The sequence below is a fragment of the Myotis yumanensis genome, unplaced genomic scaffold (genome assembly GCF_028538775.1).
Source record: "Myotis yumanensis isolate MYYU_CA2020_CCGP unplaced genomic scaffold, mMyoYum1.0.hap1 SCAF_14, whole genome shotgun sequence".
Classification (NCBI taxonomy): Eukaryota; Metazoa; Chordata; class Mammalia; order Chiroptera; family Vespertilionidae; genus Myotis; species Myotis yumanensis.
In genome coordinates, this window is record NW_027223765.1 from 21,053,060 (window position 1) to 21,078,796 (window position 25,737).

A 25,737-nucleotide genomic window follows, 5' to 3' on the forward strand; every position below is an offset into this window, starting at 1 on the left:
GATCAGCTGCCTCCTGCACACTCCCTACTGGGGATGTGCCTGCAACCAAGGTACATGCCCTTGACCGGAATCGAACTTGGGACCCTTGAGTCCACAGGCCAACGCTCTATCCACTGAGCCAAACTGTTAGGGCTATTTAACTTCTTTTATCCTGGGTTCCCTCAGCTATGAAATAAAGATAACAGCAGTAACTACCTGATAGGATTAGGACAAAAGAATTGATGCATCAGTGGTCATCTCTTGCCTTTTTGTTTCTGTCTTGTGAGTTGTGCTGTAATGGGAATGTATCCCTTTGATGGTGGTTGAAACTTAATGAGGAAGGAGGAGGAGGAGAGAAGGAGGAGGAGGAGGAGAAAAGGGGGAGGAGGAGGAGGAAGAGGAGGAGGAGGAGGAGAAGGAGGAGGAGGAGGAAGAGGAGGAGGGGAAGGAGGAAGGAAGAGGAGGAGAAAAGGAGGAGGAGAAGGAGGAAGAAGGAGGAGGAGGAGGAGGAGGAGAAGGAGAAGGAGGAGGAAGGAAGTGTATGCTCTGACCTACCAGCAGACCCTAAAACAGATCGTTTTTCTATTTTTAAGAACAGTAATGGTAATTGAAAGGAAACAATGAATTAATATCCAGAAGCATATTGATGGGCCAGAAGATTAATTCATTTAGTGGAAAGGCTAATTAATAGGATGTGTGTGTGTGATAAAGACATCTCAAGGTGATATTGTAATTGACAGTCAGATCACCACTGAGGAGGCTGAGAGAGAAAAGTGTGCTGTGTCAGAGGAGTTAAACTTGGTGTTTGGGGTTGTACTTTGACTCTGCACTAACCAGGGTGAGAGGAGATGTGGTTTCCTGAGGGTCTTTGAGGGGAGGCAATCCAGATGCTCGGTGATAGCTTATTCACCTTGTACCCAGCCTACTCCTCATTCTCACCGCTGTCTGCCAACATTTTCAGTAAAAGCAATAAAGAGATGCTAGAGCCCTTCTATTCCATGGGTTAAAATGTATGTATTGCACTTATTTTTTTTTTTTTTTTTTTTTTTTTTTATACTTCAGATATTTTTTATTTCTTCAAATTTGTTATCAGGAGTGACTGAAATAAAAAATATAATTGAGTCCCATCATCATCATGGAAATGGCTTTAAGAGAAAACTTGTCAGATGAATATTATTGCTTCCCATTTTCAACCAGTAAATAGTTGCCACTGATAAAACAGACAACCAAGTCTGTCAAGAATGCTCAAGATATGTTACATAATACAACATGCCTGTTCACGGGGACTGGGGGAGGGAAGACTAGGAAATAATTTATGTGAACTTCTTGATTTCATCATACAAGACAAGCACAAAAGCACCCCCCATGCCTCTGAGAACATTGGACCATGCACCCTTGAAAAAAGCTTTGCCTCCTTCATCACGAGCAATCTTCCTCCAGCAGTCGAGTGTGCCTGTGTACATTATATCAGATCCTTTGCGCCCTGACTGCATCATCATGCGGCGACGAACAGTGTCAAATGGATAGGAAGTCAACCCAGCCACTGCTGTGACAGACTGTGCGATCATCCAGCTGATGAAGATGTGAGTATTCTTGGGATCTGGAAGCATTCCCTTTGCAGTGTCATAGACACCGAAGTAGGCAGCTCGGTAGATGATAATACCCTGTACCGACACATTAAAGCCTTGGTATAGGCCTCTAAGCCCATCAGATTTGTAGATCTTAACCAGGCAGTCACCGAGGCCTTTGAATTCCCTTTCAGCTCCGGCTTTGCCCACATCAGCTGCTAGACGGGTACGGGCAAAATCAAGAGGATACACAAAACACAAGGAGGTGGCCCCAGCAGCACCACCTGATGCCAGATTCCCTGCAAAGTATCGCCAAAACTGGGCTTTGTCCACACCACCCAGGAAGATCTGCTTGTATTTATCTTTGAAGGCAAAGTTGAGAGCCTGGGTAGGGAAGTATCTGATGACATTGGCCAGGTTACCACGCCAGAAGGACAGGACTCCCTGCTCCTTGGGGATACGAACCACGCAGTCTATAATGCCCTTGTATTGCTTATCTGCAGTGATTTGCTTGCTGGCATGCTGCACCTGCAGCAGCAGCTTGACCCGCTCGATCGGTGCTACCGCTGTCTTGGAGATGGCTGCGGCCACTCCACCTGCCAGGAAGTCCTTGGCAAAGGACACAGCGGCATCTGTCATGTTGAAAAGAAGAAGCGGGCGACTGCTGGCCTGGGACCGTAACCGGCTGAACTCCGGGGCTCTAGCTGTATTGCACTTATTAATTGTAGAAAGACTTGGTTCCCATTAAAGGACTTTTAGGCAACAAAAGAAAATATCTTTGGATACAGGAGTCAATTCATGACATTCTTGCAAAAACTACAAATTCTGTTAAGAAGTCCATATGCTAAAGATTTTTTTAAAGAAAAAAAGTAATAAGTAGTATCAGTGAAAAACACATTTTTATTATAAGCAGTAATTCTGATGATGTTTTTGAATAAAAATACTCATTTAAAACACTATCAAGAACTTTACAGTTTAAGAAGTAATTTTGACACATTCCATTTACTTCATATAGTTAACGATCTTATTTAAGTTGTATTACCTTGTCAGATTATTGCCTTTCACTTGGAAATCCACCCTTCATTGCCCTGCTTCATAGCCATGGAGATACTGGACTGGAACTTGTAAATATTTCCCCTTTGCCAGTAGAGGGTGCTGGAGAGACACCGCAGACAAAAGGGTCTTCTGGTTTCCTTGGGCTGCCCTCTCAGTTGGCTTCTGCTATACACCTTGAGCAGTAATGTGTGTGTGTGCTGGACACTCAGTGATGCTCACCATCAGTTTGCCAGTTCTGGCGCCAGCTTTTGTCCACCTTCAGCCCAGCAGGGGGTTTTCTCTCTGCCCTGCCTGCATTTCTCTGCCCTCCAGCCTCAGTCCAGTGACTGGACATTTCTGTTCCAGGAATCCCACCAACTTCTCTGCTGTTCCTTGGGCTACATCTACACTTCTCCAACATAGTCTGGATTCTACTTTTGGGAACACTTTTTCCAAATTTATTTCTTCTCTGGGGAGTCTCCCTCTACCACAGGGTATTCTTTAGCATTCTTTTTCATCTATTTTTAGAAGCTCATCCTCCATAAATAATAATTTGTTATATTAAGTATTTCCTGCTCAGAAAGTGTGGTTTCTGTCTTCTGATTGGACCTGATACATACCTCAGGTAGCAGATGCTTCAGGTGCCCTGCCCATATCTGCTATGCACACACTGATCCTCTCCATGCTCAGGCATCCTACTGCATGCATCTGTGACTCTATGCTAAGGCTTTGTCTTTGCTTTTGCATGAGGCAGGTCAGGCATAATGTGGAGTTAATAGCTCTGGGAGCATTTCTCAGTCATGGACAGATGAGAGTTGGAGAATGAATACGCCAGCTTCTTTCTCCTCAGGTGGGGCAACTCATGGTCATGTTCTAAAATGTTTCTGAGAGCTTTTTAGGGCCATTGAGCTCAAAATGCTCACAGTGATTACCTTCTCAGCAATACATCTTTTATGGGCTTTATTCCCCTCCTTGCCTTATTTCCTCATCCCCCTACCAGTGTTTCCTAAAATCATCCACCAAATAAATTATTTCATTAAAATATTTATCTCAGAATAGGCTTCTAGGGAACTCAAGTTAGTACATCCCACCTCAGAGGCAAGGGAATGAAGAGTCTGAGATTTTAATTGTTTTGCTCAAAGTCGAAAAGTCAAATTGTGGAGTTAAAAACTCAGTTCATCTCAGCCCAAATCTCATTATTTATGTTTATTTCTGAAAATACCTCTATGGAGATAATTTTAACTACGTATTGGATAAATTCAGACCTTAGTCTAGTCTAATTATACAAACTCTACAATATATGTGTCCCATCTACACTAATAAAAGAGAAACATGGTAATTAGCGTACGACCGCTACCCTTCCCATTGGCTAATCAGCATATCCTTATGCAAATTAACTGTCAGCCAAGATGGCGGCTGGCAGCCAGGCAGCTGGAAGCGAACATGAGGCTTGCTTGCTCCAGTGACTGCAGACTCCAACATTCCCCGGCTGACTTGCCGGCCTCTGAGTTGCAACTCTAAGCAACTATGTACTATGTTGCAAATGTAGAAGCTAAACAAAACCCCAGAAACCAGCTTTCAGCCTGCTGGGATCTCAGAGCTGAAGTTATACATTGTTTCGATTATGGAACGGCAAACAAACCAGATACGAAGCCTCAGAGCTAGAGCCAGAGCTAAAGCTGGCCCAGAATAAAATTTAAAAAAAGAGAAAAAAAAGGAGCGGTTGGGAGCTTCAGTCAACAACCGCCAGCCTGAAAGCAGCCCTCAGCCCCTCACCCAGACTGGCCAGGCACCCCAGTGGGGACCCCCACCCTGAAGGGTGTGTGACCACCTGCAAACAGCCATCATCCCCTCATCCAGGCTGGCCAGGCAATCCAGTGGGGACCCCCACCCTGATCCAGGACACCCTTCAGGGCAAACCAGCCGGCCCCCAGGCCTCTATCCTATATAGTAAAAGGGTAATATGCCTCCCAGCACCGGGATCAGCGGAGCCACGAGGCCTCTTGGCACCAGATCAGCGTGACAGGGCAGCGCCCAAACCCCCTGATCGCCCTGCGGCTCTGTGTGTTACAGGGGGCGGGGCCACAACCTCCCTATCCGCCCTGCTCTGTTAGTGACAGGGGAAGGCACCCCAACCCCCTGATGGGCCCTGCTCTGTGTGTGACAGGGTGCGGCACCCCAACCCCCCCCCCCCATGGGCCCTGCTCTGTGTGTGACGGGGTAGAGCCATAACCTCCCCATCAGCCCTGCCCTGAGTGTGACAGTGGCGGCGCCCCAACCCCCTGATGGCCCTGCTCTGTGTGTGACAGGGTGCGGTGCCCTAACTCCCCTATCGGCCCTACTCTGTGCGTGACAAGGGGGAGCTCCCCAACCCCCTGATTGGCCCTGCTCTGTGCATCACAGGGGGTGGCGCCGCAACCTCCCCATCGACCCTGCCTTGAGTGTGACAGGGGGCGGTGCCCCAATCCCCCAATCGGCCCTACCCTGAGCGTGACTGAGGGTGGCATCGCAACCTCCTGATCCGCCCTGCTCTGTGCATGACAGGGGGCGGTGCCCCAACTCCCCAATCAGCCCTGCTCTGAGCCCGACCAGGGGCTGCACCTAGGGATTGGGCCTGCCCTCTGCCACCCAGGAGCAGGCCTAAGCCAGCAGGTCGTTATCTCCTGAGGGGTCCAAGACTGCGAGAGGGCACAGGCTGGGCTGAGGGACCCCCCTACCCCCAGTGCACAAATTTTTGTGCACCGGGCCTCTAGTATATAAAATAAGATAGATTTGTTTAAAAGTGAATCTCCATAAAGGTTTGTTATAGAATTTACATAGGCATCATTAGAATACAAAACCATTCTGATAACAGAAAACGTTCTCTTCTCATCACTTGTGTATGATAGTTTGTCAGTAGGTACCACCTTCCCACAATCATATTATAGGGTATTAGTTATTTTCCATGAATGTCATCAAAACGCCATAAAGTTGCTCCTATGGCTTATATATGCAGTTGTTTCCATGTTGAAATATAAAGCCCAGATTTTTTAAACATAAGAACAATATATGAACTGACACTAGGTTTTTCTTAGGACACATTATCTGTAGTCTTGGGGAGAAACTTCTCTCCTCAGTCATGGTACACTAATCCTATAATTTTGACTCACTGTTGTAACCAACACCATTCTTTTCCCAAGCCAGCCCTCATGAAACTGAGATGCACCAATGCTATCTTAGGAACAAAATTTCTCACAAGGATGTATCATTAGGCTAAATGGTAGAAATAGAAAAGATGGCAAAGGAGCCTATCCTAAATAGGAAGTGATGTGTTTATATATCAGTATGGTTTTAAAACATCGAGGACTATTCAAAATAGATGGACGAAGGTTGATGTTAATCATCTTATTAAACATCTAATAATAATTATATCACTACTAGAGGCCCAGTGCACGGATTCGTGCACCATTGGGGTCCCTCAGCCTGGCCTGTGCCCTCTTGCAATCCAGGACCTCTTGGGGAATGTCAGATAGCCATTTCGGCCTGATCCCCGCAGGCCCGATCCAGACAGGAGGGAGCCCGATCCTGTGTGTTGTCTGTCCCCTGGTGGTCATTGCACATCATAGTGACCGATTGACTGGTCACTCAGTCACTTAGACTTTTATATATACAGATGATAAACTCCTTTCTCCTGAAGACCTACTTCAACCCATGCTGGTTCCTTGCTGCCCAGACTAGGGCAGTTGTCTCAAACGTTGTCAGGCGTAGGTATCACCACAGATTACTGGGGCCACCCCCAGAGGTTCTGACATGTAGGTCTCGGCCTGGGCCTGAGAATTTGCATTTTGGATGAGTTCCTGGTGATGCTGATGCTGCTGGTCAGGGACCACCTTTTGAGAATCGCTGTTCTAGAATTGCAGTGCTTTTTCAACCCTGGGTGCCCACTGGAGTCCCTGGGGGAGTTTTAAAACATTACCGATACTTGTGTCTCACTCAGATAAACTAAATCAGAATCTTTGAGGGCAAAGCCAGGAGTCTGGTTTTTAAAAGATGATTCTCAAGGTGGCCAGAGTCAAGACCAGTGTTTATCGCAGTGTTTATTAAACACACACACACACACACACACACACACACACACACACACCACCCCAAAACAGTCCTGGCTGGATTGGCTCTGTGGATAGAGTATCGGCCTGTGGACTGAAGGGTTTGGAGTTAGATTCTGGTCAAGGGCATATGCCTGGGTTGCAGGCTTGATCCCCAGTAGGGGGCATGCAGGAAGCAGCTGATTGATGATTCTTTCTCATCATTGTTGTTTCTATCGCTCTCTCCCTCTCCCTTCCTCTCTGAAATCAACAAAAATATATTAACAAAACAAATAAACCCAAAACAAACTATCGCATGTACCTGTGAGGATCTTGTTAAATGCAGACTGATTCAGTAGCTCTGGGGTGGGGTCTAAGATTCTGCATTTTCAGGAAGCTCCCACATGAAGCTGCTGCTGCTGTTCCATGGGCCACACTTTGAGAATCAAGAGTCAGAAAACAAGGATAGAGTCTCCTTTTTTCTCTGGATGAGGTTTTGCTGTAAATTAAACCAGAGACATATTAAGTGATTCAGGTCTAGGGTTCAAATATCTCGTGGGTGCCAGAAGCCAGAGATGACAATTTGATTTTGCTCTACGGGTTGCCTGATTAGAGCAGGAGGAGCAATCATGACTCATTTTGGGTTGTGGGTTACCATGACAACTTTCAGAAATATGCGTATCAACCTGGGGGCTCCTGGACATCACTGCCAATCATGGCAAGGGACCTGAAAGGCTCTCAGAGGCTTAGCCATGTGGCTGTCGCCACTCAGAGGGTTGTGTTCCCTGAGGGATGCAGCCCAGTTCAAGCCTCTTCCTCAGCAGCAGTTAACAAAGACCCCCATGCCGAGTTCAGAAATAACTCTTCCTCGGGACAAATAAACCGTAGTGAACAATAAAGTGCCAGCTGGAGCTCAGGAGCCTCAGTGATGGTAGAAAATTTACTACTAAAAGCAAGAATGCCAAACGGGTGGGGTACTCTTTACCCCAGAGGGAATGCTTAATTGAGCGTGGTCCCCTCAAGTTAGTGTACTGGATTCTTATGAAAATGAAAAGCACAGACACACTGTTAAGTCTCACTTCCTCCAGTTTTATTCTCGGTTGTACTCAATTATATCACATATGCATGTTTTATTTTTATCAAGCCAACTGTAAAAAAAACCCCCACGAAAACCTCAAATAGCGCTTTAGACCCAGTATTAAATTCCATCCCATTCCCAGCTTCTCATCTCCACAGGGGAGAAACCTCAGCCAGGAGGAGAGAGTCTGAGAAGGCGTAGTGTTGCCCACCCAGCTGTCTTTTTTTTTTTTTTTTTAGAATGTACAGCTTATTTAATTTCCTGGAACAAGAGGTACAATGTGCTGGTCTCTGCCTCCCTGGCTGTCTGCAGGGATCTGTTAAATGACACAACCCAAGGACACAGATTCTTTGAGGACACACTGCAGGGAGTGACATTTCAGCTGCTTCCTCTGGTGGGACCTATTCTCTGGATGGGAGGGATCCCAAGTGGAAGCTTTGTGGGCATTCCTGTGAAGTAGCAGGCGGGCAGGAGGGCAAAGCCACTCCCCACAGGGCAAGTTCTGAGGCTGTTGGCTGACTAGCTCAGATCTGTGGCTTGTGATGGTGGGTGTGTCATTTCTGAAGTAATAGCAAATTATGCAGATTGTCCGGGATGCCATCACAGTAACAGTGATGACCAAACAGCAGGCTGAGTGGGGCGACCAGGCCGGCAGGGGGGCAGTTAGGGTGACCAGGCTGGCACGGGAGGGCAGTAGGGGGTGACCAGGACTGTGGGGGGGCAGTTGGGGGCAACCAGGTCATCAGGGGGGGCATTTAGGGGTGACTAGGCCGGCAGGGGGAGGTGGTGAGGGGCGACCAGGCCGGCAGGGGGTCAGTTGGGGGCAACCAGGCCAGTTGGGGGTGGGTAGTTAGGGGCGACTAGGCCAGCAGGGGGGCAGTTGGGGGTGACCAGACCGGTAGACAGAGGTGGTTAGAGGTGATCAGGCTGGCGGGGGCGGGGGGGGGGGGCAGGTAGGGGCGATTAGGCAGGCAGGCAGGTAAGCAGTTAGGAGCTAGAGGTCCTGGATTGTGAGAGGGATCTCTGATCAGGCCTAAACTGGCAGTCAGATATCCCCTGAGGGGTCTCGGATTGGAGAGGGTGCAGGCTGGGCTGAGGGGAACCCCCACCCCGTGCACGAATTTCATGCACTGGGCCTCTAGTGTGTGTGTGTGTGTGTGTGTGTGTGTGTGTGTGTGTGTGTATGTTTATACAATATATTCATGTTAGTGACTACATTTCCTGGGCCCTTCTGTAAATACAAAGTTTAAGAATTTAATTACCAAAATGCGGATAAAGATGAATCAGAAGCCACATGGGTTGCGGCTAAGATAGCTGGGAGCAGAGACAGCCCATTTTTACCCTGATGCCTCCTCAAGGACTTTTTTTTTGAAGGTTAATGTTGACTTGATTATTAACACTGTGACGGATAGACTGTTGGGGGACATAGTATATAAGTAGATTGGGACCTGAGCAGAGAAGATGTCAAAGGGACTCATTTTCCAAAAGTTAGCCTGGGACAGGTAGGGGAGGGGGAAGAAGAAGGGAGCAGAAGGGAGAGAAGAGCGCAGAGAAGCTGGGGGTGAGGGAGGGGGGAAGGGAGAGGCAGGGAGGAAGTTGGGAAGAGGAGGTGGGGGGAAAGAGGGGAGGAGGAAGGGGGAGGGAGAGAGGGAGATGTCAGGAGGAGGGGAAGGAAGCAGGAGAGAGTCAGGGGAGACAAGTGACATTTGCTTAGCATTCATTAGATGCCAGGCAGTGTGCTTTCACATAAATTACTTCATTCAACCTTCATAAAATTCTGCAAGTTAGATACCTTTCAATCTCCAATTTTTAGATGAAGAAATTGAGACTCAGAAGTGTTAACTCGTCGGGGGTCACAGAGCAAAGGAAAATGGTTGGAAACAAACACTTCTAGGTGTCCCTCTAAAACTCCTTCTTCCTCAGTATCATGTTTATTTGAAGTATTTGCCTTTGGGTAACCTGAAAGAAGGAGGCAACGGACAGCGTTTTGGAACAGCCTTTAATTGAGGGGCACATGTGCTGAGGTTCTGTCTTTCATTGATGACCGTGATCTAGGGTGGGCTATGTTTGGAGTATTATAGAATTCTGTAGTAAAGGCGTGTCTTAAAAGGATGACCTAACTTACATACTTCATGAGAAGATTAATGTCATAATCTTGACTTTAGCAGTTCTATTCCACACAGGGCCCTTCCACAGCAATTGTCACTTTTCTTTGTACTTTTAAAAAGATTCTTTATTTTTGAAAGTATTACATATGTCCCCTTTTTCCCCCATTGTCCTCTCCCAGTCCTCCCTCACACCCTAGCCCAGGCCTTCGTCACAGACAATAGGGGGGCAACTGTCATTTTTAAACCAAATAGTTGGCTTGCTTCACATCCAAATAGGATTCCTCCCTATCTATGAAGAACTGATCAGATTATGAGACTTCAGCAGGCACTTTTTTTTCCTTCTAGAAAATCCGAATAAAACAAGAAGACAGAGACCTACAATAAACAAGAGGTACTAGTGTAGGGCATATAGTAGGTTAGGTACTTGACCATGATTAGTGGAAATAATGAATAAATGTTGGAAGGTTTCTTGGAGAAAGTGACCGATAATTTTTATGAAAAAACTCATTGATGTGTTAGGAACTGTAAAGAAGTAGAATTGCACACAATTGTCAGTTTGAATTGGTTTGATTCTAGTGGGCCCACCTCCCACAGAACCAATTAAGGGATGATTACATTATCTAAGGGATGATGGCACCACTTAGGACAGTGTTTCTGGAGTTTGTTTCCTGTAACATCCATATCAGAACCACTTGGGACCCAGCTCACGTCATGGAGGCCAGGACCCTGAAATCTCTATTTCATTAAGATCCCCTGGAAATATGTTATTCAAACTAGAGCTTGAGACTACTGATACAGGGGTTAACCCGGCCTAACTATTAATATAATTATAGGCCCAGGGCTATCTTTAATAGAATTTAGATGCTAGTCCATTTATGTATAAATTAGCCAGGACTCAGTCTTGTACTACTATAGATTGTAGACTAACATTTCCTAATCTTTAGTGTATCTAAGTCACCCCAGGAGTTTAGTACATGGGAGAGACCCAGGCCCCACCCAAAGGGGCTAGGTTGTTGCCAGATTTCCCATAGTTTAAACAAGTACCCCATGTGATTCTGATGCAGGTATTCTGCTAACACCTGACACCAAGCCCTTCTGGAAAACAATATTCCTCTCAAAGAGTTATTCATCTCTGAAAGGATACCTTGTTAGTGATCTTCCCAACTCTCCAGGCAATCAACTCCATTGATAAGTAGCTTTAATTGCCAGAAACTTCTTCCTAAGTTGAATTAAAATAAAGTCTTATATAATGTTAGTCTGGGACTCTTAATTAGAACTACACAGAAGACTTTAGTCCCCAATATTATTTTTAAGAAAATATACTTGACCAAAAAAATAAGTGCTTCTGTTCCCTCTCGGATGATCCCTGCTTGGCTCCTTCAGCTGAGCATGGGCAGATGAGGAGAACGAAAGCGCAGGGCTCCAGAAGTGCATCCCTGATCAGAAGACAAGGGCCTTGCATAGCAACATTGTTTAGCAAGTCAAACATCTAGAACAACTTGGAATTCTCATTTCCTAGAATATCACAACATGCAAAAACAAACAAAAGCCAAAACATGTCATTCTAAGCTGCTCAGGATAAGGGAGAGTCCTGTTTCTCAGAATAATGATGAGAGAAAAGACTAAGAAGGAGAAGGCGTGGCTGATTCAGATGAGGCAGGAGCCCTCCTGTAAGAAATCTGTAGGAACCCTTACTTCTCCCAGGAGCTCGCTCATTCTCATCCCGTTGCAGACGTGCCCAGGACAGGGAGCTGGTTCTTACACCCGCTAACATCAGTTGTGTGGAATAGATACAGCGAAGGTGACTGGCTGGAAAAATGTGGGCATGTTTCTAGGTCTCTCACTGGACTCCCCCAGATCCTCAGAGCTGCACGAATTTAGCCCATTTGTATGCCTCCTTAAAAAAATAGCAAATATTTTATTTGCAGATTTCAGAAGAAATTAATTTCAAAAGTCAGCAAGAATAAGGAGGGAGGAGTACCCAGGATAGCCATGGGGGTATTGGGTCTGTCATTTAGAACAATGTGATGGGGCAAGGTAAAAAAATCCATGTCCCAATTATTCATTTATAAAATAGAGAGGATCATAACAAGTAGCTTTTAGCATTGCTTGATGATTACAAGGAGAAACGTGTTAGTTCCTAAACATTTGGTACACTGTCGGTATTCAAAAAACAGAATGTCAGCCCTAACCGGTTTGGCTCAGCGGCTAGAGCGTCGGCCTGTGGACGGAAGGGTCCCAGGTTTGATTCCAGTCAAGGGCACGTACCTTGGTTGCGGGCACATCCCCAGTGTGGGGTGTGCAAGAGGCAGCTGATCGATGTTTCTCTCTCATCGATGTTCCTAACTCTCTGTCCCTCTCCCTTCCTCTCTGTAAAAAATCAATAAAATATATTTAAAAAACAAACAAAAAACCAAACCAAACCAAAACAGAATGTCAGTCATTAGTAGCATTATTATTGTAGTGCTAGTTTTCCAGAAGGTTATTTTACCAGCCAACACCTGTGAGTTCTTTCTGAATGGTACTTCAAACGAGGACATCGGTCAGGGGGCAAAATAGGGAATACAAATGATTACATTAGACGGTCCCCTTTGCCTCAATTTTCCCATTCACTCAAGTAGGGAGAGGTTCAATATGGACGTGGGAGAGTAGAGGGCATTGATTTTTGAGTGACCTGCCTCATAAACATGTTCTGTTTCCACATTTTCTTACAGATTTCTTTTCTTTCTGTTATTCTAGCCTATTTTAGGTTATAAGATTCACACATCAGAAGTCTTGCTTGTTTAGATGTTTTTAATGATACACTTCTCAGGTTGTTGATTCTCTGTGGTGGGAAATAAGAATAGGGGGACTCCGGAATGTGAATTCAATAGGTTTTCTAAGAACGTCTGGGATGATTAGGTCCTAAATGTTCTTAAACATAAAATAAAATTTTAAAAAGGCGTTTAAATCCTTAACAAGCCAGCATCTGAATTTGCGTGCTGGTTGAGATGTGTGTGTGTGTGTGTGGGGGGGGGGGGAGGGGGGGCGGCGGGGGGGGGGGGCGCGGTGGGGGAAGCATTATACGTTCCAGACCTTCTCCAGCTTCCTTGCTGCGTAATCTCTGGGACTCTTTTTTTCTCTCTCTGTAAAACGAGAAGGAAAACACCTGCTCCACTTCACTTAGAGCATTGTTGAGAGCTTTAAAAAAAATTAAAGTGCTGATCCCATGCAAGTTGGCATTTCTCTCACAAATCATCAATCAGAAGTCTTGGCTCAATTTTGGAATTTTCACTGGTCTACAAACCTCTCCTGAAGGAACAGCACAGGGAGACACCCAAGATTTTCTCCCTCATTTTGAGGCCGAAACGACTCAATGTAGTTGTGATTTCATATCCCACAGGCTACTTTTGGGTTCCTGCCCAACAAAGTGTGATGCCTAGAGAAGGGGCATTTGTGCTGGCACCGAGAGCAGCCTCGAGTCAGCAGAGTGGGTGCAGCCCCTACCATGTGCTAGAGCTTGTGTACTTGACACTGAGTCCGTGTTTGCACTTCATTTCATCAAGTGCATGGTCGTGATTTCAGAGCGGTGGGGCAGGGAAGTGAGATCTCTAACGAGAAGGTCTGACCTCGCTTTTCTCTCATCATCCAGAAGCGTGAGGATACATTTGTGGCAAACGGCATGCAGATAAAAGGGGGGGGGGGTGCCTTTTGAAACTACATCCTCTTAATAATAAATAATTTTTGATCTACTATACATAGCAGTAGTGCATTTCTTGTTAAAATGGCAAGCTTTTTTTTTTTTTACTAAAATGAAAACATTCATTTCTTTATAAATATTTTAAATAGTTTAAATACATATTTCATACCAAGGATATAAAAATAGGCTCTCTTTGTTTTTTGATAAATAAAGACATCATCATTTACATGGCAAATAACGTGCAGTAGCTAACCACTGGCCACCAGCTCTACTTGACTGATTGTCTTAGGAGATGACATGCGGTGATGTTTGTCCCTGTGCCTCCACAAAAAGAAAAATAGGTCAGCGGGAGCCGCGCGCGCTCCAGGCCAACAGTGCTACGGATATTGTTCAAGGATGACAGACAGATACTCGGGAGAAACCTTTGCTGCCCTTCACAAAAGCCACCCGGGACAAAACCAGTCCACACGTTCTTTGTCTGGGACTTCTAGCTGCTCAGACCCTCAGGGTCATTGCATTCTTACCCAAGCCCGTCAGACAGACCCGTGAGTTAATACCTGTACAGGAAAAATGATCCTCTCGCGTGTCTGGGATCTAGAAAGTGTCTGCTGCGGCATGGAGGTGCCTGTGCCTGGCCCTGGCCCCTCGCCTGGCTCTCTCCCGCAGGACTCCCCGCTCTGCTCCGTCCGCACGTCTGCCAGAGGCACAACAGGCAGCCAAAGCGGGGCATGCACTGGGGGGTTTGAAATTGGCAGCCGCCTCCCGTGCACTAACATCATACGTTGATGGCTTTGTTATCTTTCACGTCGGCTGTGCTTGTGACAACTTGCAATGGAAAGTTCTCCAAGGGCTCAGTAGAGATGGATGCCAGTCCTTCCCGGTCCCAAGACCCGGGCAGGTTTTCCAGACTGAAGGAGCTCACGGCTCGCTGGCCGAAGCTGCCCGCCTCTGACCTGCTGGGGAGAACCAGGTGCAAGGAAGTTTCCGAGGAGGAGCAGACAGAGGACGAGAGAGTCGCTGAAATGGACTGCAGAGGCGTCAGCGTCGCATCCGAATGCGGAGAGACGCACCTTAAAAATTGCAAGTGACCCTCCTGCACCACCGGGTAGTGGGCGGGTGAAAAATCAAGGTTTGGAGAATGAGCGCGTTCACTGCCTGCAGGGTTGGGCTCCGGAGCTCCAGTTCGCTGGGGGCTGGTCTCCACGGAGGAGGGATCCACACTCCAAATGTCGGAGGTGACATTGCCGCGACAAGGTTGTGCTTGGGTGTAGGCGGCTCCGCCTGCTTGCAAGTGTAGGCAAGGTTGGTGTGCACCCCAGGCCATCCTGCTCTGGAAGCTGTCCCTGGAGGGCTGCGCGGAGGTGGTGTGCAGAGAACAAAACCGTGCCGGCTGCCGGGGTGGCAGGACGTTTTCTAGAAGTTGCATCACACTCCTCATGTCTTTACCTAACTGGGAGACCTCCTGAGCCAGGGCTGTCACCTGTTTGGATAAAGCAGAGCAAAGGCCATAGTCAGAGTGCATGGTAGTGGTTTCAGAGCAGCGCGGCAGGGAAGTGAGATCTCTAATAAGAAGGTCTGCAGGGCTGTTTGGCCTCTATGCCAGTCAAGTCCAAAGGGTGAAGGGGAAACTGGGAACCTGACCTAAAGCCATCCTCATTCTGAAGGAACTTAGACATAGTCTGGCATTCTTTTTTTTTTTTTTAAATATCTTTTATTGATTTTTTTTTTTTTTTTTTTTTTACAGAGAGGAAGGGAAAAGGATAGAGAGTTAGAAACATCGACCAGCTGCCTCCTGCACACCTCCTACTGGGGATGTGTCCGCAACCAAGGTACATGCCCTTGATCAGAATCGAACCTGGGACCCTTCAGTCCACAGGCCAACGCTCTATCCACTGAGCCAAACTGGTCAGGGCTAGTCTGGCATTCTTAATCCATGTTTCTGGGGTTCTTGAAAAAAATTTGAAGTGTGGGCCCATCATCTCCTGAATCTCTTATTTAAAAAAAAGTTTTTATTGGTTTCAAGGAGAGGAAGGGAGAGAGAGATAGAAACATCAATGATTAGAGAGAATGATCAATCGCTGCCTCTGGCCTGTAACCTGGGCATGTGCCCTGACCAGGAATCGAACCGTGACCTCTTGGTTCATGGGTCGATGCTCCACCACTGAGCCACACCAGCCGCACCTGTATCTCTTAAATACTGATAGTATCTTTTACCTTCTCTGAGTTACTGGTGCACAGTGGTTCACACACATTACCTCACAACATGTTGAGTGAGGGGGCACTGCATGGAAGGCACTCAGCACACCACCTTCCAGAGCAGACAGACAGTGAATGAGAGCGCTCACTTGGTCCTTTCTGGTCAAGAGCTACGCTTATGATAGACCCAGTGACAGACTGGCCTTCAGTGATGCTGTGGGCGGTGAGCAAGAACCCACACCAGATGTGCGAGGGAGGGAGCCTGTGGAAAAAGGGAAAGCTGCAAAATGAGAGAAAGAAAGAAAAAGACCTTCAAGGTAGGTGAGTACAGATAACCACTGCGGGGAACCTGTGTGTGCTGGGATCCATCAGTGAGCCCGGGACCTCGTGAAATTACAACCCAAATTGTGTGGTATGGGCTTAAATCCACTTTTCCAGGTTAGACATCCAGCTTTTATGAAGATTTTGAAAGGACATATGACCTTTGAACACTCAAGAACCACTGAAGAGTCTTCATCATCCATTTTACATTTAAAAGCAATAATAAAATTCACTGGAGGATTTCTTTTTCTAACAACCACATGGCTTTTTTAAGCATGAAGACCACCAGAAGTTTAAATTGGACTTAAATTCAGCTTTTCTGGAGAGTTTATATTCCACAATGTGGAGGACCTGTATTTCAGAAAGCAGGGCATGGATACATATTTTCTAGTCTGTGGTTAGGTTCATAACATTAACACCTCTTATAAAGTATTTTCTCTCTGACTTGATTTTACTATCATGAACCACAAAAGTCCAATATAAGCAACTGAACCCATAGGATAAATACCATCGGAAAACGAAATAAACACAATGAGCAGTTCAGTTTCAGTGATGCCAAAACCAAGATTGTTTTGGGCAGACTTTTTAAGTAGACGTTCCTAGTTTATCCAGTAACTTAATTCAGTCCACTTCCTCTGAATGAATTCTGAAACTAATTCTCCCTGGCAGGCCCATCAGGAGGTAGTGCCTCTCAAAGCAGGCATTTAAAAAAAGGCCAGAAGGAGGTTCTTCCATGGTTCAGGCAACCCACTGGCAACACCTGCCTTGAAATTGCCAGGCCAAAACTATTTCTGCCTCGCTGCTGGCACGGGACTCGAGGGACCCAGTCGAACACTTGTCCAGGCTTTTCAGCGGATCTAAAACTTCTGGCAACGAAGAGATACCTCTGAGCCTCACAGTTAAGAAGTGAGACAGTGAACTGAGAACGATTCTATGTGTTTTGAAATTTCCACTGCAGGTGGTCAATTTCATACCCGGCCAAGCCTCAATTCTAAAGTGTATAGACCAGGCTTAAATCAGTATCTGGATCTCAGCTCTGTAGACTTGCACCCTTGGGTTCTATCCTGAATTGATTAGCTCTTCTATCAACATTTCAGAGGAAGACTGACACTCAATGAGATGTTGGAAGGGACCTATTAACCATCCTTTCCTGTAGGCCAAGTTTAATTCCTATATCACATTCACTGGGGCTATATAAGCTCAGACCCCAATAAAAATGCTTTTGATCAGCCTTTTATGTAGATTGAATAAAGACACAGTCTTTGAAGAACAATTTGCATTTTAGATACATAATGATTGTGTTGTTTAATAAATGTTTGAGTAAATTCATAATACAATGTGCTTTCAGGTACATTTTCCCTATCGGTTCTACAAATAGTAGGTAGGGATACATTATTATTATCCCACTAGTGAGATGGGGACACTAACTAAGACCCCCAGGTTAAATGTCATTTTTAAAGGTCCTTTATTACCTGAGTAAGAGTCTTTGGTTTAGAATTCAAGCCATGTAAGTTTGGTGCTCTTTCTGTTATAGTACATTATATGTGGAAAAAGACAATGTGGTCAGAATTTGTGAAGAGCACAGATGATACAGAAAGTAGCCCCATGTGTAAAAGCTGTCGAAATGGTAATTCAACATCAAATAAGTAAATGGTGTCATCTCCAAAAACCCTAGGCGTCTGAACAGTAAAACCTCTTCACAGCAAATTATATGAATGCAACAACAACAAAAGGGATTTTGCAATAAAGAAAAATCTTAAACCAAACAATAGGTTAGCAGACATTTTTCTTTTTTAAAAAATAATATGCTTTTATTGATCTTGAGAGAGAATAGAAGGGCAAGGGATAGAGAAACATCGATGAGAGAAAAACATTATCTATTAGCTGCCTCCTGCACATCCCCTACTGGGGATTAAGCCTGCAACCGGAGCATGTGCCCTGACTGGGAATCGAACTGGTGACTCCTTGGTCCATAGGTCGATGCTCAACCACTGAGCCACACTGACTGGGCCAGATATATTTTTGATGAACTGTATTTCTTTTTTTTTTTTTTAATTTTTATTTTTCGCTAAAAGTATTACAAAGGGTATTACATAAGTGTCCTTTTTCCCCCCCGCCCTTAACAAGCCCCTGCTCTCCCTTACCCCCCAGTGTCTTATGTCCATTAGTTATGGTTATATGGATGCATACAAGTCCTTCGGTTGATGAACTGTATTTCAAGCGTCCAAAATGCCCAGATATTTCCCTATGGTTGATATACCTTTCCATGGCCATGTTCTTGACATCTGACTTTTACTGTGTCTTTGCCACAACTTTGATGCCATGAACTTTGAATGGAAATAAGCATTAACATTTTCAGAAAACAAAATTGCTATATTGGCTCGAACTAAAAGAAGCCAAGAACCCAAGGAAACGGAGCTTTCTTTAGCTCTAGAGGGTAACGACCATTTATGTCAGGGAAGATTCCTGTTGCTGTGTCACTGGGGACCCACCCCTGCCCTTATTAAAGTTACATAAGGAAATTAATCCCTGTTAGCTAAGGATTCTCTCCCTTCCCAGGACAAAGCCAGCTGTCACAGGAGAGATGGCATCTCCTGGAGGTGGAGACTTCAGTGACACTCAAGGTGACAACAAACTGCCACTGAAATTGCTGTAAAGTTTCACTGTGCTTTTGTTTACTGCTTCCTGCCAGGCTTGCTAACAACATTGATTCCAAAACAGGAAAGACCTTGGTCGTAATCAAATACAGAAAACCAAGAAGGCAGCATCTCTACTTTGTACGTGTGCTGGGGAGGCTCACTGCTTTTTTACAGCACAGTCAGAAGATACACATTTGCTAAAAAAGGTTGTTGGGGCTACTTTGTGAACAAGGCTCCATCCACTCAAGGAGAAATGCCTTCATAATACAACTTAAAGCCATAACTGCAGAGTTTGTTCAATAAAAACAGCCCAGCTGGTATAGCTCAGTGGTTGAATGTCGACCTATGAACCAGGAAGTCAAGGTTCGAATCCCGGTCAGGGCACGTGCCCGGTTGTGGGCTCAAACCCTAGTGTGGGGTGTGCAGGAGGCTGCTGATCAATGATTCTCTCATCACTGATGTTTCTATCTCGCCCTCTTCCTTTCTCTCTAAAACCAATAAAAATATATTAAAAACACACACACGCCCAAAACATCGTTCAGATAAAATGAATCAAAATTTTCCCACTCAACAGCTCCTTAAATCTATAAATGTTTGTCACTCATGTTAGAAAATAGAAGTTTTTTCTCTCGCTCCAAACTTTTAATCCCTCATCTTCTCTGCAGAGCTTTTTCCTGGCAGCTCATTGATACAGAGCAGTTTGAGCATCATATAGGACTGTGTGTCCCTACTGAGGCTATGAGTTTTTTGAGGATAAATTGTTACTTATCTCATGATCTCCTGGACGCTGAGCAGTGCCTAGCCATGCACCCAGTAACTCTCAAATGTATAAATTAATGCTATTTCTGCCACTTTGAAGACCTGGTCCTCATAGGACCTTTGATTTTGTTCTTAGTTTATCTTATGATTTTACCATAAATATCCTAGGGGAAAGCTGACTACTACAAGATTATATTGGGAGATCTGTCATTGACCCTTTCTTCCAAGTAAATATATTAAGAGTATGAATTATGACTATTAAGTTTTTAAATATAAATTTCCTAAACCAAATCCCTGAATATCCTCTAGATTTTAAGAGCAGGTGGCATTCCCACTGTTAAGAACCCCTTTTATTGTGTTTCTTTCATAATTGTGGAGATAGATCTCCTTTGACCAAGACTTCTACTAGACTTCATTTATCTTACTGTTTTGACACTTTGTCCCAGCATAAACTTGATTTTCATGGGTAGTTTAAATTCCCTGGAATTTTCCCTCTATTAATTGACTCTTATTATCTCATGATTACAATATGAGTGTCAAGCAACAAATTCAATTAAGTTGTCAGAATTGTTTTATCAGTTCAAATTTGGCAAACCTTTTATATCCTTGGTTGCTGTCCTGAATGGCTGTTTAGATATGGTCTTCTGATTATTTATAAAGATAATAGATAAAGAAACCAGAACATAACACACTGTTCTCATACTTGTATATTAAGTTGCATTTTTTAAATCTATTTTTTCCTCTTCCTCTTTCTTCTCCTCCTCCTTCTCATTCTTCTGTGGATAAGAATCCATCAGTCTGGAACTGTTGGCCAAACCAATTCACCATCACCATCTGCATAGCCAAGTGTTCACATCCAAGATTTCTCTATCCCTTCCAATGTCCCAACTGTTAGAAAGAAGTGACGAAAACACCATCTGTGCTCCCAAGAGGTTCAGCTTTCTATCCAACACTTTGGAGTACCTAAGGATGCTTCTCTGTTCTCCCAGCATCATGCACTTAACCGTACAAATCGTTAGGGGTGTAGCAGGTTTTCAGGCAGTGCACTTGCTCTTATTGACGACCACCTCCTGTCATGAAGCACCCATGTGACCACAGACTTATCCACTGTCCATAATAACTCACACACCAATTGTTCCCTACCTCTAAGAAGGGAATCACTAAACGGCCAGCAGGTTCCTCAGAACTTCTGTTGGCTTAGAAATAGTCATTGTTGATACGGTTCCAGAGTATCTGGTTTTCTCCTCTTGTGTTTAATTTGCTCCCTTGATGTGGTTTACTTCTCACCCTCCTCTGAGTCATATTTCCACAAGGGCTTTGTTGAGAATGAAATAATATAATGGATGATAAAGTGTAGTCCCCATATAACTGGTATTATGTCAGAATTCCAGGTGTCTTAATTTGATAAGGTAACACAGGTGCTAAGCTTAGTTGAAAGCTTTGTCCTGGTAGGAAATGCTAACCCAGGAAAACTTTAGATCAAAGAAAATAAAAGGCAGTTATCTCTACAACTCCTCTTTAGCCTCAGCATGGAGAGGTAAACCCATTCCTGTTAACACTTTAACATAAATATATTAGAAGAAACAGTCTCCAAGTTTTAGCATTGCTTGCATAGATCTTTGAAGTGGTAAATACAGGGTGTCCCCCCAAAATGTATACACACTTTAACAGCTGATAGCTCCATTTTGAAAATGATATGTATATTAATAAACACTGACTTTATAATCATTCAAAATGTGTGTATACATTTTTTGGGACACCCTATAGTAATAGCAATTACCAGAACCTTTGAAAAAATATGATTAAGATCTTGTATTTACAATCCAAGGTTTGAGTAATTGCAGTCAGATGAACTGAGAATTCTAGGTAAAGGATGTGTGAGCCAAAATACAACAATGTGCAGTTTGGTGTTGATTAGAATTGAATAAGGACCAATGTAGGTCTGGGCTGGGGGCAGGTATCACTGGTATTCATTTTTCTTTATAAATAGCCCAAGGCTCTGCACAAATCCTGCCATCTATATATCTTTGTTGATAAATGAATGATTTAATGAATAGTAACTTGCTTGGTTAATTTCTTAGTATGAGTTTCTGTTATTTTCATTTGAAGTTAACTTTTGCCAGTCTCCCCTAAATAGCACTGCAAGGCGCACTGCAAGACACAGAAGTAAGGGTCACTGTAACTCTAGCAGGTAATTTCATATGAGCTCGGTGTCTTATGGAAGTCCCCACCCCTTCAAACGGGGAGAGATTGGAAAACATTATGTTAGTACATGGTGTAAAGAACCCATCTGCGGCGCTGGTGACCTATTGTCCCAATAACACTGCACTGCCAGCTTTCAGGAGGGAGATTGTGTGCATTAGGCGCAAACACCAATTCGCTGTTCTGTTTAGATTGCACCTTTTAGAAATAGGAGTGTGAGTTTCATAAAGGAGACCAGAATGTGTCTTTGACAATACCTTTCATTTCACATAGAAAATAGCTTCCTTTCATATTATATTATTCATGTTTTACACTTCTCAGTCTTGCCTATTGGTGTGGTATGAATCCTGAACTCTGAGTATAACTGGAACTTGTGTTGATAGGGAAGAAAATGTGATTTCCATTTTTGTGCATTCAGCGAGCAGATGTGGAACGCATCTGTTAATATAATCTTCTTAGCTTGAAGAGTTCTTGACCCGTCACTCAGTTTTTGCCAAACATGTACACATTTTTCTGCTAGACACAATTTTCCTAAATTCAGGGGTGCTAATTACACCAACCCTCTCCCCCTGCCATGAACACATATACATTTTCACAAGGTAATTAAATGGTGTTTCATTCAATCCTTTGTTATGTTGCATATTTATCATAGGATTCAGACAAGTTCAATCAAACTCCATAAGCAGGCAAAACAAAAAAGATGATCGGCATAATTTCATCCTTGTGTCTTTTGCTTCACAAAGCATTCAAACACAAGTGACAGTCTTTTTATCTGTCAGCTAAAATAATAATTATAGTCGGCGCTTGCATAAATTTTATCCAAATGAGGGATGTCAATCCCATTACTAACGAAAGTTGTAAATCTTGTCTACAGCTGGAGAGACTAGAATGTTGGGAGGTGAAGTGGTTTATCTAAGGTCACACAGGAATAGTATACCCAGGGTTTTACTTTTGCAGGTGCATCTGATGCCTCTTAAATTATAACAGAAGAATTACAAGTCTAGCATTACCAATACAAAATGACCAATTAGAGTCTTGAAAGTGATTACTCCAGTGGTTTCACTGAATTTCTGCAAGCCCAGGCCTTTGGACACACAACTTTATTACTTTAGCTGTTCTATGGTAATTCATTATTTATCAACTCTTTGATTGCTTTTCTCATCTATTTTCCTGCTTCCTGTGATAAAGTTTGATTAGTATCCAACTTGCTGTCTTCCTAAGGAATTCTCACTGCTACCAGTGAGCACCAAAGTTCGCCTCCTCTTGAATACCAACTGTGTAGGACAGAGCTTGTAAAGATTTCATGTATATAGGGATCCCCTGGGGATCTTGACACACGTATATATTCAGATTCAGTAGGTGTGGGGTGGAGCCTGGGATTTTGCATTTCTAACAAGTTCCCAGTAGGTGCCAATGCTGCTGGTCTGCACTGGACGGGGTCACATGATTAGTTCCTATTCTTATGGATCCGGTCCCTTTGGTTAAGTCTTCCTGTACTGACCTTTCAGTAAGAGTTTAAAGTTTAGTGTGACCAGCTTTTTTCAAGTCCTTTGGCAAGTCTATAGTTGAATTTTCCCATCTGTTTTGATTTTCTCTAATTTCTTTCAACAACATTGTGTAGTTTCAGTGTACAAGTCTTGCGCCTCCTTGGTTAAATTTATTCCTAAGCATTTTATTCTTTTTTATGCTATTGTAAATGGAATTGTTTTCTTAATTTCTCTCTCATTGTTAGCATTTAGAAATACAACTGATTTTCTGTTTTGATTTTGTATCCTGCAACTTTACAGAATTAATTCTGAGGTTTTGCTTTTTTTCTTATGTAGAGTCTTAAGGCTTTATGGTGTTTGTGATGGTCAAAGCTGCAGTCTTTGTTCTTGGTGGCTCTCAGTATTTGAGGGTGTGCCAAGACCCATTTTTGTCCCAAAAGGTAGGATCTCAGCAAGTACCTACATGTAAGCTGGCAGCGGGTAGGAAAGTATGCAGTCAAACCCTATCAGGAAGAAACTGGGAGATAGGCGTGTTTGCTTGCTCTGTCTGTGCTGAGCCTCGGTATACAGCCACAGGGGTGCTAACTGTACCCATTTCAAAACCACTTATTTTTTGCTATAGTCCTGTGACCCTGTAAGCCCCTTTGGCTTTCAAAGCTAGGTATTTTGGGGGCCCACCCCTCAGTTAGGAGCCTTAAAAATTGGGGGCACTCTATATGTGGTCCATATCCTTCAGTCTTAGGGAGAAGCCGGGCGTTAGGGGTTCCCTCCTGCTTGTATGGCAATGTGCCAGGTGGGGGGTTTATGGCAAGAGTTTGTCTCAGCCTTTCCCGTTTCCATGTGGTTATCTTCTTATTTGCGTAATGTGTAGGCATCACTTGGCTAGTTTCTGTATTTCAGAGGGAATTGCTCTGTGTGTAGGTGCACACTCAGTGTGTCCATCAGAGGAGGGAAATCCAGGAGCTTCCTCAGTTGCCATCTTGGAGCATTTGTTATCTATTTTATGTATTTTAATCCATTGTATTTTTTATCCTCACTGAATCTCAAATTATCCCAAGTTTGGCCAATGGAAGACTCTCCATATTGGCTCCTGAGTTCTTTTGACATCATCATTGATAGCTTTATTGCTCTCTGGTATACCAAGGTGTCCCAGACTCATCATGTATACTTCAGACCTCATAAGTGGCTATCACTTATCCAAGAAACTCTGGTATATTTTAGTGGGAAATTGTATTTCAAGACCATAATACAGACATAGAGATATTTATGGTTATTGGGCCGGTCGTTTTTTTTTTCTTTTCTTTTGAGAGATAGATTTATTTATTTATTTGTTTGTTTGTTTATTTATTTATTTATTTATCAGTGAAACCCGCATGAAAGCTACAAATCTGCCTATGCATAGAGGCTTGAGAACTGGAAAATCGCCAAAAAGCATCCTACAAGTCATAAATTAGTTCGATATATTCCAGTTTAGAAACCCATGTCCACAAAATATAGCATTTAACATTAATAATATATATGTATTAAAATGAAAAAAGCAGAATGGTTTTCCAGCAGTTAAATTGATTTTGTTTTCTATGTCAAAAAAGCATATAGCCTTTGTTTATATTTTGCTTTTGAGAATTGATGGTCAAGATCTATGTATGATCATAATGAGGAAGAAAAGAGACTGTATATTTAGATCTTGAGATGGTCTGGCAATTCTATTAGTGTGTTTCAGTTAAACTACTTGTCAAGAAAATGTACAGTGATAACATTAATCAGAGAACCAATGAATGAACTTTACCATAAGCTGTTACTTATGCAGATTTCCTTATGTGAATTGATAGAACCCTGGTATTTCATAGCGTTTAGAAAAGTAATAAAGCAACTCAAAGAAAACCCTGTTATTACTATTAATTTCTTTGACTCAAGGCGGCTTCATTGATCTGATCTAGTGATACAAATAATAAAACTTATTTACTACTTTCTTAAGTATAATCTTGACAACAGATTCTCACTCTCTGTTTTTGAGCAGAAGGCTTTTCATTATCTGTATCTGTTTGCTTGGATATTGTATGATCCATTTAATTGGGGATATTTTGGCATACAACTTGAGCAAAATGAAAAGAGGAGATGGTTTCCTGTTAATTTTTGAATGCTGCTGTATCTGTTACTAGTGTTTGCCAGTTTCCAGTTTTTCATGTCTTCTGGGGTCACAGAAGATTATACTTTCTTGATTCTTGAAATTAATTGTACCCATGAAATTAGTTCTGGTTATGTGTATATCTTTCAAGCCAAATGACTGCCTATGCTTCTTCCCCTTTCAAATGGAACATAGCCAATCAGTAACATTTCAGGTGATGGTGCCCCCTTGTGCTGACCAGGGCTAGGCATTTTGCTTGAACAAGAAATAAATGCTAAACCAGGGGCCCTCAAACTACGGCCCACGGGCCACATGCAAATACAAATACTGTATTTGTTCCCGTTTTGTTTTTTTACTTCAAAATAAGATATGTGCAATGTGCATAGGAATTTTTTGATAGTTATTTTTAAAACTATAGTCCGGCCCTCCAACGGTCTGAGGGACAGTGAACTGGCCCCCTGTTTAAAAAGTTTGAGGACCCCTGTCAGCTAAACAAT

At 43.7% G+C, this 25,737-nt stretch overlaps 2 protein-coding genes across 2 annotated transcripts in view; both read right to left on the bottom strand.

Annotated features, from left to right (window-relative positions):
- Positions 1–1,065: 1,065 nt before the first annotated feature.
- Positions 1,066–2,245, bottom strand: LOC139022325 (ADP/ATP translocase 2). The gene has a single exon (XM_070433339.1). The coding sequence runs from the start codon at positions 2,184–2,186 to the stop codon at positions 1,293–1,295; it is 894 nt and encodes a 297-aa protein (XP_070289440.1). The 5' UTR covers positions 2,187–2,245; the 3' UTR covers positions 1,066–1,292.
- Positions 2,246–14,268: 12,023 nt separating this feature from the next.
- KCNH8 (potassium voltage-gated channel subfamily H member 8) overlaps positions 14,269–25,737 on the bottom strand; it is a 277,527-nt gene continuing 266,058 nt past the window's right edge. The window contains exon 16 of the mRNA XM_070391102.1: positions 14,269–14,991. Within this exon, the coding sequence (XP_070247203.1) occupies positions 14,287–14,991 (705 nt within the window). The 3' untranslated portion in view covers positions 14,269–14,286. The remainder of the gene's footprint in view (positions 14,992–25,737) is intronic.